General features: G+C 38.0%; 1 protein-coding gene across 2 annotated transcripts in view; it reads left to right on the forward strand.

Annotated features, from left to right (window-relative positions):
* The window catches only part of DMXL2 (Dmx like 2), a 144455-nt gene extending 131101 nt beyond the window's left edge, over nucleotides 1–13354 (forward strand). For both annotated transcript variants that reach the window (XM_037143031.2, XM_053670013.1), the window contains 12 exons: nucleotides 667–784; nucleotides 2084–2146; nucleotides 2931–3017; nucleotides 3311–3432; nucleotides 4568–4706; nucleotides 5359–5419; nucleotides 5557–5684; nucleotides 6331–6408; nucleotides 8252–8343; nucleotides 9018–9070; nucleotides 11003–11220; nucleotides 11928–13354. In XM_037143031.2, the coding sequence (XP_036998926.2) occupies nucleotides 667–784; nucleotides 2084–2146; nucleotides 2931–3017; nucleotides 3311–3432; nucleotides 4568–4706; nucleotides 5359–5419; nucleotides 5557–5684; nucleotides 6331–6408; nucleotides 8252–8343; nucleotides 9018–9070; nucleotides 11003–11220; nucleotides 11928–12137 (1369 nt within the window). In that variant the 3' untranslated portion in view covers nucleotides 12138–13354. The remainder of the gene's footprint in view (nucleotides 1–666; nucleotides 785–2083; nucleotides 2147–2930; nucleotides 3018–3310; nucleotides 3433–4567; nucleotides 4707–5358; nucleotides 5420–5556; nucleotides 5685–6330; nucleotides 6409–8251; nucleotides 8344–9017; nucleotides 9071–11002; nucleotides 11221–11927) is intronic.
* The last annotated feature ends 3855 nt before the right edge of the window (nucleotides 13355–17209 follow it).

Genomic DNA, 17209 nt, shown 5'->3' on the forward strand with positions numbered 1-17209 from the left:
ATCTTGTTAGAAAATGTGTTCCCAGTATTACCTGTAATTCAGTAGACATTACTTTTGTATTCAGAAGAAAACCTTTATCATCATTTTTTTAAATTTTAGGAGCCCCTACAGAAATTCTTTGAGATAATCTATATATGCAAACAGGTGCTGCTGACCTTTTGTCAGCAATTTAACAGTAAACACAGTATTTTCACTGATGTTTTGATCGATGCAATGTTTATCTGGGCTCCTTTTGATAAATGGCATGTTTTGGTTTTTTTCTTGAAACAGCTGGCCATGATTAAGAAGAGTATTGTTTATAAGCTTGAAGAGCAGGGCCTTTTAGCTTGTTAGGATGTTAGGAATAAGTCTGTGAGTTACTTTCATCATTGGTGTGCTTTAACCAATAGAACCAACCTAAACTATAATTTAAAAAGAGAATAATAAGAGAGTCATTTGACTCTCAGCTCAATCTGTTCATTCAGAGAACCTGAAATTAGAGAATTAAGTGCTAGATTTTTAGAAGAACTAAAAATTAAAAGAGAAATAAATTGAAAAAATTTGTTAGGCTTAATGCTGTATCTTCTTTGCAATAGATAATGGAGGTTTACAAAAAAAAAATGTCTGCAAATGTGAAACCCACTTTATGTAGACTAAGAGAGTGTGATGTGTTGATTGTTTTAACAGATCCCGGGATTCCTCTGCACTTCCAGTCAAACGACTTTGGCACTTCCTTGTTAAACAAGAAATCCTTCAAGAGACATTTATTAGATATATTTTCACTAAGAAAAGAAAGCAGAGTGAGGTATTCTGAAAAAAAATTTCTGTTGTAATTTTTGTTTAGTTTTCTTTAACATTTCTAATGAAGTCCATGCTTGATTTATTTTGAAATTTACTCTTTTGGTTGGAACTTATCTTTCATACATCATAGGTAATAGTTACCAAACTATAATAAGCTTTTTAAGGTAAAAACTTACAATTGTCATTTCATAACAGTGAAACGACATAGGTCCCTTGATAAATTGTGTACACTCAAGTGAAAGTTGGTGCTGCCTTTATAATGTTTACTTCTGGGCTTTTACACGTCCTAAATGTTGTGATGGATGGTGGGGGGAATTGAACACAAATGAGTGCGCTCTGTTATGATTCTCGGAGTGTCACTTCCTGAAAATTCAGTCCCTTAAAAGCATTTTATTTATTTAGCATTTAGAAATGAACAGGATAAACTTCAGAAGCAACAAATTCAGGATAATTTTGTGAGAATAAACTACAGAAATACCAAATTCAAAATGAAGGAAGATTGCTTTTACAAAGTGAGGCCGAGACTCTGCATTGCATGGTGATTTTTAACCTAAATATAAATTAGTAATGTAATACCAATCTGGATTTGAGAAGAGTCAGGATTTGGAGACTGGCATGGTAGAACCGAAAGTGATCTCTTCCTTATATTATAAAAGGAGGGAGGGGTGCATAGATCTCTTATAGAGCATTTCAGTTTATTTGGCCATTGAATGAGGTAATGGGCAGTGTGGAGCCTGTTCTCAGAGTAGAGTGTCAGATGTGAGTAAAGATTTGGCAAACAAAATTTATGAGGAAAAAATGAATTATATTTCACTTAGGAAAGTGAAAAGTGAGAGGGGCAGTCTACATGATCCAATTTTTCACAGTAAAATACAGAACTGCGTCTTGGTTTTCCCCATGCCCAAAGCATTATAGAAAAAAAGCATTCTATAAAACCAAAGTATTATAGAGTGCATCTGCTCATGCAAGTAGGTTTTATTTTTAGAGATTACAGTTTAAGTTAGAACTTTAAGTTATATAACTGATATACAAATAACTAATTTTTATTTTGAAATACTCTTTATATATGTAATAGTCACATTAATTTTGCCTGGTTTGGTTTGCTTTGTGTTGTGTGTATCTGATGACATCACATTTTACTGAGTTTAATTTTTCATGAGTTTTTGCTTTAGAAAAAATCTTGCAAATTCATTTTACCATCATTAAGTGATGGAGTGACCATTTCAGTTTGAAATTTTCTATTCTCTTCATAATTTTGTTTCATGCATGTGTTTTGTGTTTGTGGCGCTGTGGTGTTATTTAGTCTGTAGAAGAACATGTGGAGCAGGTCAAACAAAACCACGTAGCAGAAGATTGCCACACCAAGGTAGTGTTCCGAACTCTTGTATTTAGCTCATTCTTTAAAGTTCAAGGAGCTAACACCTCATCTCTAATACTAACCATGACCTGCACAACTGGCTAACTAGTCCGAGCTCTCATTGCTCCCATATACCTCAGTGACGGATGGTAGCAGATGCTGCACTGTGTCTGGCTGGCTCTTCCTGCCATTGATACTTCTCTCTCCTTGCTTTCTGTTCCATTGCCACTTCAGTCACTTTTTCCAATCTGTTCTTAAACATGATTGATTTTCTTTCTTTTTGGTTCTGCCTCTTCTTTCCTTTCTGTTACCTTTGACCCTAAGCGACTGCATGTACCTTTCATCAATCTCCATTATTCCTCTCCATTTTTCTTTCCATCTTCTTATTACCACCCTTACTTTAAGATGTTTCATTTTTTATGTGGTTCCTTCATCTTTCTATGTCCTTTGTCCTCATGCCTCTTACAGTATCTTTGTACTCTTTTGGAAGAGGTAAGAGAGACACATTGCTGTCATAAATACTAATGAAAACTGTGTTGGCTATCTTTTGTCACAATTAATTAGTATCCTGGAATCAGACTGGAAATATTTATAATTGGGCTGACTAAAGGGTATCAGAGAAATGAAGCCAATTGCAAAACTAATTTTCAACATCCTGAAATTACTGTACCTTTTTCCTTGCTGCTTCTGCTGCTACATTTTCTTCTTACCCTCCCTTTAATGTTGCGGGGTGTTCAGACCTCTACACGGAGCTCTGCTGCAACAGCTGACCTTGCTGATGAATGTTTTGTAGGTTGAGGCCGATCTGGGCTATCCAGGTGGAAAGGCGAAAATCATTCATAAGGAGTCTGATATGATTATGGCATTTTCCATTAACAAGGTACAAGCTTTTGTCATTATAAAGAATGTACTTTTAAAAAATATTATTTTTAGAGGGGGAAGGGAGAAAGAGGGAGAGAAACTTGGATGTGAGAAACATTAATTGGTTGCCTCTTGGTACATACCCCAGATGGGGACCAAACCTGCAATCTAGGTGTGTGCCCTGACTGGGAATCGTACCAGAAAACTTTTGCATTGTGAGATGACACCCAAACGAGCCACACTGCTCAGGGCAAGAATATATTTCTTTTTAGTGAAATTGCTTAAATTATTGACTCCACCTTTGCTTTATAGGCAAACTGTAATGAAGTTGTTTTGGCTTCAACACACGATGTACAAGAACTTGATGTTACTTCTCTATTGGCCTGTCAGTCGTACATGTGGATTGGAGAAGAATATGACAGAGAATCCAAAAGGTTTGATTGTCTGATGTAGTCAATTTTAAATGTAGTTTTTTTTCTTCAGAAGGTTAACTAGTTATGTACATGATTTGAATTATCTTGAAAAATACATTTGTATCTATCTCATTTGGGTAGGAGATAAACATAATTGGTTTGGCTGCCAGTAAAAGGCACTAGTTACATTAATGAGCAAATTACTCATACTTGTTCTGTTAGACCCTGAACTGTTCATAGTGTTTGAGTCAGAGCAATCCCCAACACCACAGTCTAATGTTGACAAATGCCACTTTGACATTTAACCCCAAAGAAATGCCAGGGATTACACAATATTCAGTAAATTCAGCTTGCCTGGATAATTAAAGCAAAAAGCATTATATACAGATTTATTCATTAGACTGATTGAGAATCACATTTACTGAAAAATTTCCATTGTTTCTTATTATCCCCTTATAAGCATACCTTTTTTACAGATAAAAATGTAGACAACTTTGCTTTTCAATAAAGCTGTGGACATTCACTGAGTGTAACACTTTCCTATCTGAGGGTTCTCCTCCACGTTTGCCCTGCTCCCCTTGCTTTTCTCCAGACTCTTGAAAGTTGTGTATGCTTGCGAATGGTGCCGGGGTAACCTTCTTCTGTTGTGTTTCTTGTTTTGTCAGCATATAATATGCCTAGATTCAGTACTGCACTTCAGGCTGACATGGCCGTCCAGTATAGTGTACTCTGTTGTAAAAATCACTCCAACATTTTTATGTGATAATTGGTACCTTTAAGAAATCCTCAAACCCAAATTTTTAAAAAATGTATGAATTTGATACATAGGATATCCGTACTTGAGAGCATATAATTTTTTCTATATTTGACTTTAAAAAATCTATTAAATGCTTGAAGACAAACATTTGTTCAACTTGTGCAGCAATTAAATGACCACTGAACAACATTTGACTAAATTTGCATTTTGCCTAAAGGGAAGAAGTCAACCAGTAAGAAAATTGGTTATGATTAGGACATGGACCTAAGTTTTTCTCATGGATCTTTATTCATTTTTAAAGAATAAAAAAATGTTTTGTGTGTACATAAGAAGCCCTGTAGTTGGAATTTGGCTTGAGCAAATGGAATGTTCACAATAACACGTTAATATTTTTCACAGTTCAGATGATATTGATTATCGTGGTTCCACCACGACTCTTTATCAGCCCAGCACATCCTCCTATTCAGCAAACCAGGTGCATCCGCCTTCGTCTCTGCCGTGGCTGGGCAGTGGACAGACGAGCACTGGAGCCAGTGTGGTATGTTGTTTACTGTTAGCTATGGTTTCCAGGTACGGACTCCCTCAAAATGACTTGAAATCACTGTGATCTAGGACTGGTCCTGAAGGTTAAGAGCGATGACCAGTTAGTGGACCCCAGTAATAATAGCCAACGTACCGCGAGCGTCTGTGTCAGGTGCAAGCATTTTTTCACAACCACCCTACGTAGGTGCTATTATTATCCCCCATTATCATTTTATAGATGAGCAAACTGAGAGGCACAGGGTGGTAAAGTGGAGTCAGAGAGGAAGTCATTCCTACTCTCAGTGTGTGAAAAGTGCATCAGTGACATTATTGTTAGTCACTGTCGTTCTATGAAGACTCTGGAGACACTCCTGATGTCCTCTGGGAGGGGCATGTGGAGGAGAGTTCCCTTTACCACTAGAGGAAGCCGCTTGGGATCTTCCTAGTCCAGAGAGGCCAGGGCTCTGCCCGTAAGTGACTGCGCTTCCATACGCTTTCCCCACAGGTGTCATCTGTTACGTGGTTCAGAAAATCTGCGACAGGGTTTATTTCCATAATTAGCCAGTTGTAAAAGAATAAATTTATCAAAGTTAGAGTTGACCTGAATCATATCCCTCCTTACCTCTTATGCACAAAATGAATTCATTTTTTATTATCTTCTTTTAAAGCTTATGAAAAGGAATCTACATAATGTTAAGAGAATGACTTCACACCCAGTTCATCAGTACTGTAAGTATCATATTTTATGGTCCAAGGATTTTAAAGAGCCTCTATGATTTTGAAGTTAATTTATAGAATGGAAAATATTGGAACTCTTTCTTTAGCTTGTTTATTTCTTATTTTCTGCTTTTCTTCTTGTGGTTCAGATCTCACAGGTGCCCAGGATGGCAGTGTAAGGATGTTTGAATGGACTCGACCTCAGCAGCTTGTCTGTTTCCGCCAAGCTGGCAACGCGAGGGTTACCAGGCTATATTTTAATTCTCAAGGCAACAAGGTTAGTTCTTGGGGGTTATTGCTAAACTCATCTGAAAATAATTATGGATATTTATGAGTAAAAGGTGGCAAGGGTTACCAGGCTATATTTTAATTCTCAAGGCAACAAGGTTGGTTCCTGCGGGTTATTGCTAAACTCATCTGAAAATAATTGTGGATATTTATGAGTAAAAGGTTAGTAAACTCTTATCTAAAAGCAATTCATTGACCCCGTATTTAAGCTGGGCAGGTAGTTTGTTGGTGTCTGTTTATATATCTCTTCGTCTCCCATCAAAAGCATAAACCCACAAAATTTTGTATGCATTCATTGTCCAGTTAAAGATACTAAATACTGTGTGAGGGTAAAGGACTCCATTGAGTGTATTGGTGTTGCCCATAAACACATTCAGGCACCTGAGAGGAACCTTCTAATTTCTTAGTAAATTGTACTACAGGTGATTGGGAGAAAACAGTAAAATAGGTGTGGAAAAGTATTTAAAAGGTGGCAGGATATTTATAGTATTTGGACTTGGGAATTCCGCAACAGAAACATGGGGATAGGCAGAATATTAGTTAAGAGGAGACGAAGTGACTCCGCTTTCCATAAATGTTTTACCTTTGACACGGATTCCAAGAAGCTGTGTGTAATGGTTACGCCTTCCTTACAGTGCGGTGTTGCGGATGGAGAGGGTTTTCTGAGTATCTGGCAAGTAAACCAAACTGCAGCAAACCCTAAACCCTACATGGTAAGTGTCCCTCCGCATCCCCAGAGTGAAAAGAGGCCACTTGTTTGTGTCTTTTTCAGACGGGGAGTCTCACAGATGGGTCTGGGGGGGAAGGGACAGGTCTGTGCCGCAGCCACAGCCCGGAACCCCTTATTGCCCCACTTCAGGCTGCAGTGGCCCAAAGAGCAAACACCTTGTTTTTCACAGCCTGAAGGACGACCATTATAATTGAAAATTTTCAAGAGCTTTCCCTGTGATGCTCCTACATAGGATACATTTTTTTACACTTTTCTTCATTTTGAAAACTCTATTTACATGTTCCATGTATAGTCGTCCCTCAGTATCTGTGGGGGATTGGTTTCCAGGACCTCTGCGGATACCAGAATCTTGTGGATGTTCAAATCCCTTGTGTAAAATAGCATAGTATTTGCATATAACCTACTTCTATATACTTTAAATTACTTACACTACCTAATGCAATCTGAACTATGTATAAATAGTTGTCACACTATACTGTTTGGGGAATAATGAAAAAGAAAAAAGTCTGTACATGTTCAGTACTCATGCAACCATCTCTGGCCTAACTACATATACATGTCAGCAGCAGTGTAGCTTTTTAAAAAAATACTTTTGATATACAGATATCTAGGGCTAACTGTATTTCAGTTTTCTCCAAAATTTTGTTTACTAGATTATAAAATAAACAATCTCAATAGGCCACTTTATTCATTAACCCAAATCATAGTAAAACACTCGGTGACATAGACAAGCAAATTTTCACTCAGTGGGGGTGGGGCAGGGAAGAGATGAAAGATGACGCTCTCCTATGTGGAACTCCTGGCTTCATTTATTTCGATTTTATAGAAAGTCCTGAACCTTTGGGGTTTGGACAGATTCCCAAATACTTAAAATTTTTCTTTTCTAGGCTATACACATGTTCTTTTTTTTTTAATTGTTCAAGTACAGTTGTCTACATTTTTCCCCCACCCCAGCACATGTTCTTATGTATATGAAATATGTCACCTAAATTGGTACACTGTAGACTGTATCATAGTCTTCACAGAATGAAGTGATCGTGAATCTATCCCTTAGCTTCAGTCCAATCTATACTATGATAATTTCAAACAGAATAATGCCTGTTTTATTTTAAAATACCACGACCTCCTCTTCCTGGGTCCTCACCTCCAAACTTCTGCTCATCCAGCTGATCCAACAAGGAAAGTTCTGCTGGGCTCAGCAAACGGTTTCCCACAACACTGGACTATCCTTAGGAGCCATTTGCAATAGCCTTCAGCTCCTCTGGATTGTTTGCAGGACCACTTTTGATCCGGTTAAGTGTTAAAGCTCTCAACTGGGAGGTGAGGGCAGGGAGCACAGAGCCCTTGAAGGAAGGTGGGTGGTTACAAAGTTAATTGGACTTAAGGCCTTCATATTGCAGTCTAATACTAGGTGGGTATGTAAGAATTTTCCTTCATGGGTTGATTATGATTTATGTTATTATTTAAGGTTTATTAAGTACACTTGAGGTTATTAGCACTAAAATTGTTTGGGCCCTTAATGAAGCCATTTTAATTACATGAAGTTCATGTACTTGGTATCTTATTCCTTTGTTATATATTCTAAAAAGTATAACCTTTAACTTCATGTTTTTACCATTCCTTTCCAGTTTAAAAAAATTATTGAATTTTAGCCAAATAATAACGCAAATAATAGCTAATCCTCCTATTATCAATTATTTCTTATTGTAGACTTTTACAGAACTACTCTTAGCTCATGCATGTGGCATATATTAGCAGAACTGTTTTTACTATACCGAATTTTATTGGACTTGTAGATAATGTCAGCTGTAATTTGTTTTCCATAGAATTGGCAGTGCCACAGTAAAGCCACAAGTGACTTTGCATTTATTACCTCTTCCAGTCTAGTTGCCACGTCTGGACAGTCCAATGACAACAGGTATGTTGACAGAGAAGCAAAATAAGAAATAAGCAATTTTTAGGCAGATAGGAATTCTTGGATTTCTATTTAGGAGGCCTTTACCATCCCAGAAATACAAAAACTCTTTGTTACATAATTCTTAGAATAGTTTTCCTTACCAAAGGGAAAAGCAAAAATTACTCCTAATTTAGTCTGTCAGTAAGCATGAGTAATTATGTTAAAACTACCCAGTCATTTCTTTGTATTGCTATTAATAGTCATGTTCTTGAGAAGTAAAAAAGCATTTGGCAGTCTGTAGCCATCATTCTCAACATTTTCTTTGACCTCTCACTGTTTTCACTGACAACACATGACAACCCCTGTCATTTCCCTGCAGTGGTTCCCCCTGCAGGCATAGAAACATCTTTTCTGCTCAGGAAATCAATTTCCCTGGAGGGGTAATGCAAAAGAGAGGGGACTGAGATAGGGCAGAGACTGTATGAGACAGAACTGTGCATTGTGAAAAGGTTAAACTCTTAGATGAGATAAAACCCCAGTCCCAGCCTCTGCCCTCATTCTAGTTGAAAAATCACTGCTTTATAAATGTGAACAAAAAAGATAGGATTCAGTAAGATATTTGACTTGACAGTTTGCCCCTAATTAGGACTTAGAACAATTGTTTATGATGTATTTTTGTTATTGTTCTTTATTAGAAATGTATGTCTCTGGGACACTTTGATATCACCTGGAAACAGCCTCATTCATGGTGAGTTGTGATCTTTGATTCGTAATACACTCAAGGAATGCTTTCCTGGTTTTGTTTTAACCAGTGAATCTAGTCAGTGTTTTATTATATGGGTTGCCGATGGATAAGTATTTGAAATGAGTAAAAAACTGAAAATTAACTAGAATACCCACCATCTTGCTGAGGTAAACATGTATGGCCATAGAAGCCCGGCTAGCTTGGAGCGGTCATTAATTGTGTTCTCTTCCAAAAACACAGTGTGGCAAGTAGTGTTACTGACAAGGCCATATAAGGGATAGGTTACAAAGTGTTCATTGAGCGCAGGAGAAATGAGATCATATTTTAAAGAATTAGACCTGACCATAACACAAAAGTTAACCATACAGTAAGAGACAGAAATATGAACAATACCATTTAAATATCACTCATTTTTTAAAAGACAGTATTTTCCAAATTAGTGTCCTAATGGTCTATCTTCCACCTCATGCTGCTGAGAGAATGCTCTGTGCTCCACCCAGTAAATCTGGGTTAAAGCCGCCTGGATGTTCCTTAAAAACAGAAAGATTTCTCAATCTTTTACTATGCTGATGTGGATTTTGAAAAGTATAGTTATTTCCCATTTTTATTTTTTTAAATGCTGGGAAAGCATTTATTTCAAAAATGTATTTATTTGGTGCTTAGATGATAAACAGGAAGTGAGAGCCATCATATTTTACTGTAAGCTCTGAAAAATGAAATGAGATAGTTTCATAAGTGTGGACTTTTGAAACATGATGTTGAAAAAGAACACTAAAAGAAAGCTGGAGTGCTGTTCTTTATTTTCGCAAGTGTGCTTTGCTCGGTACTGCTTCAGTGCGTACTGCCACGCACCTCCTGTGCGCATGGCATCCCCAAACCTCCTGTCCCTGCTGCTGACATAAGCGCTCTGTGTCATCCCACGCAGGTGCCAGTAGAGAATGTGTGTGTAGCCCTGTGCCAACGGCCTAGGTGTATACTGGCTCCTTGCTGGAACCCAGAATACTTGCCTGGAGCTTGGCTCTGCCCTCCAAGAAGTCATCTGCTCTGATGCAGAAGCCCTGCCTGCTAGTAATTGGTTCCAACACTCACCATAGGGCTTTAGGTTTTGAGAGGAAGGCCAACATCCCACTGTCCTTAAACCTGAGGTATTCCTCTGGGAGAAAATCAAGGTTCAGATCTATGGTCAGTCATCACTGCACTTGGTGAGGTTTATTGGCTCCTCAGGATTGAGTCAGTTTTGGGAAGGTGGCAATGTTGTTAGCCCACTGCAGGCCAGCCAACAATCACTGCCGCTTCTCTACTGGATCCCAAGGTGCCCACAGCAGGTGAATTTACATAATTGAATGACTTGTTTGATTCAGTAGTAGAATAATCCTTTATATTTTCTCCATTTTTATTATCTTTTAAAATTTTGCTGCCTACTGGGGTATAGCTTTAATTATATTAACATCCCCAGAATCGTGGGAGCACTAACTCCTTAACTTGTAGCTGGTTGCTTCCACACTGGAGTCCTTGAGAACAGCCACTGAGCCACACCAGCCAGGTTTCTGAGAAGAACTTCTGATGAGACTGTGTGAATGGGCAGGAAGTAGGAGATGGTAAATACTTGTATTGGTGGCTGCTGGTGAGGTGGCTGAGTGTGTCATTGAGAAGCTTGGTCACCTCTGCACCTTTACTTCTACATACTTCTTCTGAGGCAACATAACTTAGTTTGAGCTTAAGGTTTAAACTTGGGGTATGTGTGTCTTCATATTGAAATTATGGATAATGTTTGTTTTTCTGTCATTGCTTGGTATCTTTTTTAATAATTTGATCATGTGATCACAGAAATTAGAATGAAAAAATGTGCCTATCTTATTTAAATGTGCATTGAAATATTACCAGAATTGCCAAGATAGAAATGTATTGGGAAAGGCTCTTGTTTTGTTTCTTCAGGTTTCACATGCCATGACCATGGTGCCACGGTACTTCAGTACGCACCAAAACATCAGCTCCTGATATCTGGAGGCAGGAAGGGGTGTGTCTGCATTTTTGACATCCGGCAGAGACAGCTGATTCACACGTTCCAGGCACATGACTCAGCCATTAAGGCTCTGGCTCTGGATCCCTGTGAGGAATTTTTTACTACAGGCTCAGCAGAAGGTAACATAAAGGTGAGTCAGTAGGAGAGGTGATTGTATGTTGTCTTTATCTGCTGTCAAGACTGATGGGGAAAAAAAAAACCCAAAACTCCCTACTGTGTTCTTTGAAGTGAGGGCATAAAGTGAAGTTTTCTGGAGATATTGAATGTCTCTTGCCATCCTTCCTTCCTTCTGTATGGTTCTTTCTAAACTGTAATAGTTCAGAAAACCAGAGATTTAACTTTATTAGACTCCCAGGTTATTAAGAAGCCTCAAAGAGGTCTATTTTGTGTAAAGTATAATGAGTTTAATTCATGCATGGATTTTTTGATGAGCATTGGTGCGGCTCCTCAGTGCCTCCACCCCTCTCCCACCTCTGCCCCCAGGACCTTCCTGTTTTATATAGTTAAGGTGAGGTTTTTATATTGCCAGGGCCTAGTTTAGCATTGAGGACATGCTTAATTGAATTAACTTAAATATGTAATTGAATTATAAATGGGGTAATGTGGTTAATATGAAATTACAAGAGGATGTGAAGAGAGAAATTTGAAAGAAGAAGCAGTAAAGTGTAAGGACAGTCGATTAATCATCTGCATGATATTATTTCTAATTAGAGAAGTTTCAGATCAGTGGATGGGAAAGTTGGGCCAAAGGAACAGAAGATAAAATCATGTTTCTGCTTTTGGCTTCCCTTTGTGACTTACATTTTTTGTTTTCACTCCGTTTTTCTTTTAAACCAGGTTTGGAGATTAACAGGTCATGGTCTAATTCATTCATTTAAAAATGAACATGCTAAACAGTCCATATTCAGAAACCTTGGGGCTGGAGTCATGCAGATTGACATCATCCCGGGCAATCGGATCTTCTCCTGTGGGGCAGATGGCACTTTGAAGACAAGGGTTTTGCCCAGTGCTTTTAACATCTCTAATAGAATTCTTGACATTCTATAAACTTAAGATTTGGGACTTTATTTTTATAAACATTTCAATTAAAAAACACACTGCGGTGATTATCAGGCATTTCTGCTTTCCAAGCAGTTAACACATTGAAAACAATGCAGAGAATCTCTGTGTAGAATTTGTATCTGATTCAAGCTGAGTGTTGCCTACACAGGTTGGTAGAATGACTGTGCATGTTCCTTTTATCATGCTGACATACTTAAATCAAACCTAGTGTTCTGCGAAGGGTAGCTATTCTTTACAGCATTTACTAAACCTGATTCAGAAAACATTATTAGTAAGTTACAGTAATGAGAAGGACCTCTGTACCAAATTAAGGAAGAAAATGTTGCTGGTTCAGGTTTTTCTTCCTATTCTTACAATGGATTGAAGCATGCCTCCAGTCTCCTTTGGTGAAGGAAAGATAGTCATAAGGAGTTAGAAGCTCTCGATCACCAGAAACACTTGCTAAGCTTTGAAGCCTTGTGCAGTGACTAAGTTCCCTGCCCAGAGAGGTCACTTCCATTCTTTCCTGCTGAATATTTTTCCTGTTAGTGTTTAAACTGAGCTAGTACTGTAACTTGCAGATGAGTGCAAATTTAAATGCAATGTTTTCCTCACGATTTGCACATTCACATTTTTCGAACTGCTAGTTTTTTTATTTAAACATTTGCTTTCTTGTTAGGAATGTAATACTATGAACATGACATATTTGTAGTTAACCAAAACATGCCAGTTCAATACTTTTTATTTTCTTATTCCAGTGTAGTGCCTTTTCTTTTCATGTATTCATGGTTAAACACAACATTTGAAGGCTATGTTGAGACTAACGATACCAATAGAGCATTTCATAATTAAAATGAATGTTAGGCTTTTTGTGGCCAGTTAATAGTTGATGAGATTGGTGATACTATTTATTACCACAGCCTATTGTATAAACTATGCAGAATTAAATATTATTTGCTTGTAAAATATTAGCCAATGTTGTCATATTTTGCTGTACCTCCTTGGTTATGACCAAAAATATGTTGAGATATTGAAAACAATGTCTGTATATTTAAATGTTTACCAGCAAATTGTCTCATCATGTTAATGAGAATGCTTAATACCTGTGTGATAAACAGTAAAATATAATGGCATAAAAGCACCTTTCTCTGAAGGCAATGTGATGTTCAGGCTGTGAAATACCCTATGTGAAAGAAAAATAAATGTTATTTGTTAGAGTTTTACCTTAGTTTGGTCTAGTATTTTTTTTATAATAATTTAAACTGTTGAGATGATTTTACATTTGATAAAATGTTTAACTTCTTAGAAAAAATTTAAGCTGTTAGAGTGCAGTTCATTCATTCATGAACATTTACTGAGTCGTAAGCCATTCTAGGAATTGGAATATGGTGGTGCATTTACACAGTGGAATTACTACTCAGCCATAAAAATGAAGGAGATCTTACCTTTTGTGACAGCATGGATGGACCTGGAGAATATTATGCTACCTGAAATGTAATAAACAAAAACTAGCAAACAAAATAGAAATGTGCAGAGAATAGACCAACGGCTGTCAGAGAGGAACTAGATGAAGGGATTAAGAAAAAAATTCATCGTCACAGAAAACTGAATGGTGATTACCAGAGGATAGGGGGTTGGGGAGAGGTAGAAGAGGGCAAAGGGGGCATTATGTTGATGGGAGGAGACTTGACTTGGGCTGGTGAACATGCAATACAATATCAGATGATGTATTACAGAATTGTACACCTGAAACATACATAACTTTATTAGCCAGTGTAACCCTAACAAGTTCAATAGAAAAAACCCACATCAGGATCCAAAAATAGAACAACATCAAAAAGAAACTCACTCAAACAAGCAAGCAAAATATAACCAAAGACATTGATATAGAGAACAGGGTGACAGGGACCAGAGGGGAGAGAATTTCAAGGGAAAGGGGGAAGGATTTACAGGAACAAGAATAAAGGACACATGGACAAAAACTAATGGGGGTGGAAATGGGAGGGAGGTGGGGAGCACGGGGGGGGTGGGCTGGGATGGGAGTAAAAGAAAACTGTACTTGAACAATAATTAAATAAATTTAAAAAAGAAATCTGCTAATAGTAGGGAAAAAAGTCACTTCAGATGTAAGGACAACACAGACTGAGAGTGAAGATACGGAAGAAGATATTCCATGCAAATTAAAACCAACAGAAAGCTGGGGTACTTACATCAGACAAAATAGACTTTAAAACAAATCTTGTAATAAGAGAGAAAGAAGGGCATTACATAATAATAAAGGGGTAAATCCAACAAGAGTATGTATAACATTTACAAATATCTATGTGCCAAATATAAGAGCACCTAAATGTATAAAGCAAACATTAACAGATCTAAAGGGAAAAGTAAAAGAGCAACATAATAAGAATATGGAGTGTAGATCCAAAGTGGTGGAGTAGTAAGTGCAAGCTACACTAACCTTCTCCTAGGGCCAACCTGGACTTACAACTAAACTGTAGACAAATCATCCAGAATAGCCAACTGAACACTAGATAGAGAGAAGCATTGTAACCCAGAAGAAACCACTTCACCACAACAAGACTGGTAGGCAAGGGAGAGGAGGAGCAGAAGGCTGGCTGAGCTCCCACGGGCAGTAGCTGAAGTTCAAGAGGAATATTTTAGCAGCTGGGGGTCCACCTGAGAGGAGCGGGGTCTAGACCCCAAGCTGGGCTCCCCAGCCTAAAGCACCAGAGGTGGAAAGGAATCCAGCTAACATCCATCTGTGAAAAGCATCAGGGGATCTGCCTATCAAGGAGAAGTGGCTAGAGACGCAGAGAGCCTTCTAAAGGGCCAAAGCACAAAATTTCATTTGCAGCCACTTATACTGGGCACTAGCAGAGGGAGGGCAGCGTGGACTACAGACACTTGAGGAGAGTCTGGGGTTGATGGTTCTGAGGAGAGAACTGAAGGAAGAGCTACCAGGATACCCGAGCTGAGTCATTCCCCACACTGCAGAGGCCATCTTTCTCAGGCAAAGCACTCTTTTCCAAGTGGCATCAGCGTGAAGGAAGCAACAGCCCTTACCCTGTAGTGCTTAAGCTGGGCTGCTGATTACAGCTTGCTTAGATTAACAGCTGATCAGTTAAACAGCTGATTAGTTGAACAAGTAAGGTGGAAAATACAAAGCAGCAGCCAAAATGGGAAGACAAACAGACCCCAAATGAAAGAGGACAATTCTCCAGAAGAACTAGATAAAACTGGAGGTAAGCAATTTATTAGAGAGTTTAGAGTAATGATTATAAGGATACGCAACAGCACTGAAAAAGACATAGAAACCATAAAAAAAAGGACCAGTCAGAAATAATGTAATATCTGAAATGGGTAATATACAGGAAGGGATAAACAGTAGATTAAATGAAGCAGATGATCGAATCAGTGTTTCAGAAGACAAGGTAGGTAAAAATACCCAAGCAGAGCAGAAAAAAAAAAATTCAAAGGAGAGCATAAGAAACATTTTGGACAACATGAAGCAACAACATCCACATCATGGGAATACCACGAGAAGAGAGTGAACAAGGAACTGAAAACCTATTTGAAGAAGTAATGACTGGAAACTTCCCTAACCTTGTGAAGCAAAAAGACACAATTCCAGGAAGCTCAGAGAGTCCCAAGTAAGTCAGACCCAAAGCAGCTTATACCAAGACACAACAAATGACAAGGTTCAAAGACAAGGAGAGAATCCTAAAAGTCACAAGAGAAAAGCAGGTAGTTACATACAAGGGCACACCAATAGACTGACATCTGATTACTCAACAACAGAAACATTTCAGACCAGAAGGCAGTGGTGTGAAATATTCAAGGCGATGAAAAGTAAGGACCTACAACCAAGAATACTTTACCCAGCAAGGTTATCATTTAAAATCAAAGCAGAAATAAGGAGCTTCCCAACCAGAAAAGGCTAAAGGAGTTTGTTAACACCAAACCACTACAGCAATAAATGTTAAAGGGCTTGCTTGAAGAAGAGGGAGGAGGGGGAAGGGAAAAAAGGAGGAGGGGAAGGAAAAAAGGAGGAGGGGGAAGGAAAAAAGGTGAAGGAGGAGGAGGAAGAAGGGGGAAGAAGAGAAAAAGGAAAACCATCTAAAATGGCACTAAGTGTATCTATCAATAATCATGTTAAATGTAAAGGGCTTAAATGCTCCAACCAAAATACATAGGGTAGCTGAATGGATAAGAAAACAAGACCCACATATATGATGCCTCCAAAAATCCATTTCAGATAGAAAGATATATATAGATTGAAAGTAAAGGGATAGAAAAAAGATATTTCGTGCAAATGGAAAGAAAAAAAGCCTGTGGCAACAGTACTTGTATCTGACAAAATAGACTTTAAAATGAAGGCTATAGTTAAGAGACAGAGAAGGACACTACATAACAATAAAGGGAACAGTCCAACAAGAGGATATAAACCTAGGAAACATTTACACATCCAGCATAGTAGAACCTAAATATGTAAATCAAATCTTGATGGACATAAAAGGAGAGATAGAAATACAGCTGTAGTTGGGGTGTTTTAACACTTTATTGACTTCAATGGAAGAGCTTCCAGACAGAAAATCAACAAGGAGACTGTGGCCTTAAATGACACACTAGATCAAATGGATTTAATTGATATCTTCAGAGCATTTTGCCCAAAGCAGCAGAATACACATACTTTTCATGTGCACATGGAATGTTTTCTGGGGATAGACCACATGTTAGGACATGAAACAAGTCTCAATAAACTTAAGAAGATTGAAACCATATCCAGCATCTTCTCTGACCACAATGCTATGAAACTGCAAGTCAATCACAAGAACACTGAAACACACACAAAGACATGGAAGCTAAATAACATGTTATTAAACAGTGAATGGGTCAACAATGAGATCAAGGAAGAAATCAAAAGATACCTTGAAACAAATGAAAATGAGGACACAACCATCCAAAATCTGTGGGACTCTGGGAAAGCAATCATAGGGAATTCACGGTATTATAGGCCTATGTCAAAAAACAACAAGAAAAAGCTCAAATAATCTAACTTCACACTCAAACTTGAAAAA

This window comes from Artibeus jamaicensis, unplaced genomic scaffold, assembly GCF_021234435.1.
Source record: "Artibeus jamaicensis isolate MK-2021 breed Jamaican fruit bat unplaced genomic scaffold, CSHL_Jam_final contig_548, whole genome shotgun sequence".
Lineage (NCBI taxonomy): Eukaryota > Metazoa > Chordata > Mammalia > Chiroptera > Phyllostomidae > Artibeus > Artibeus jamaicensis.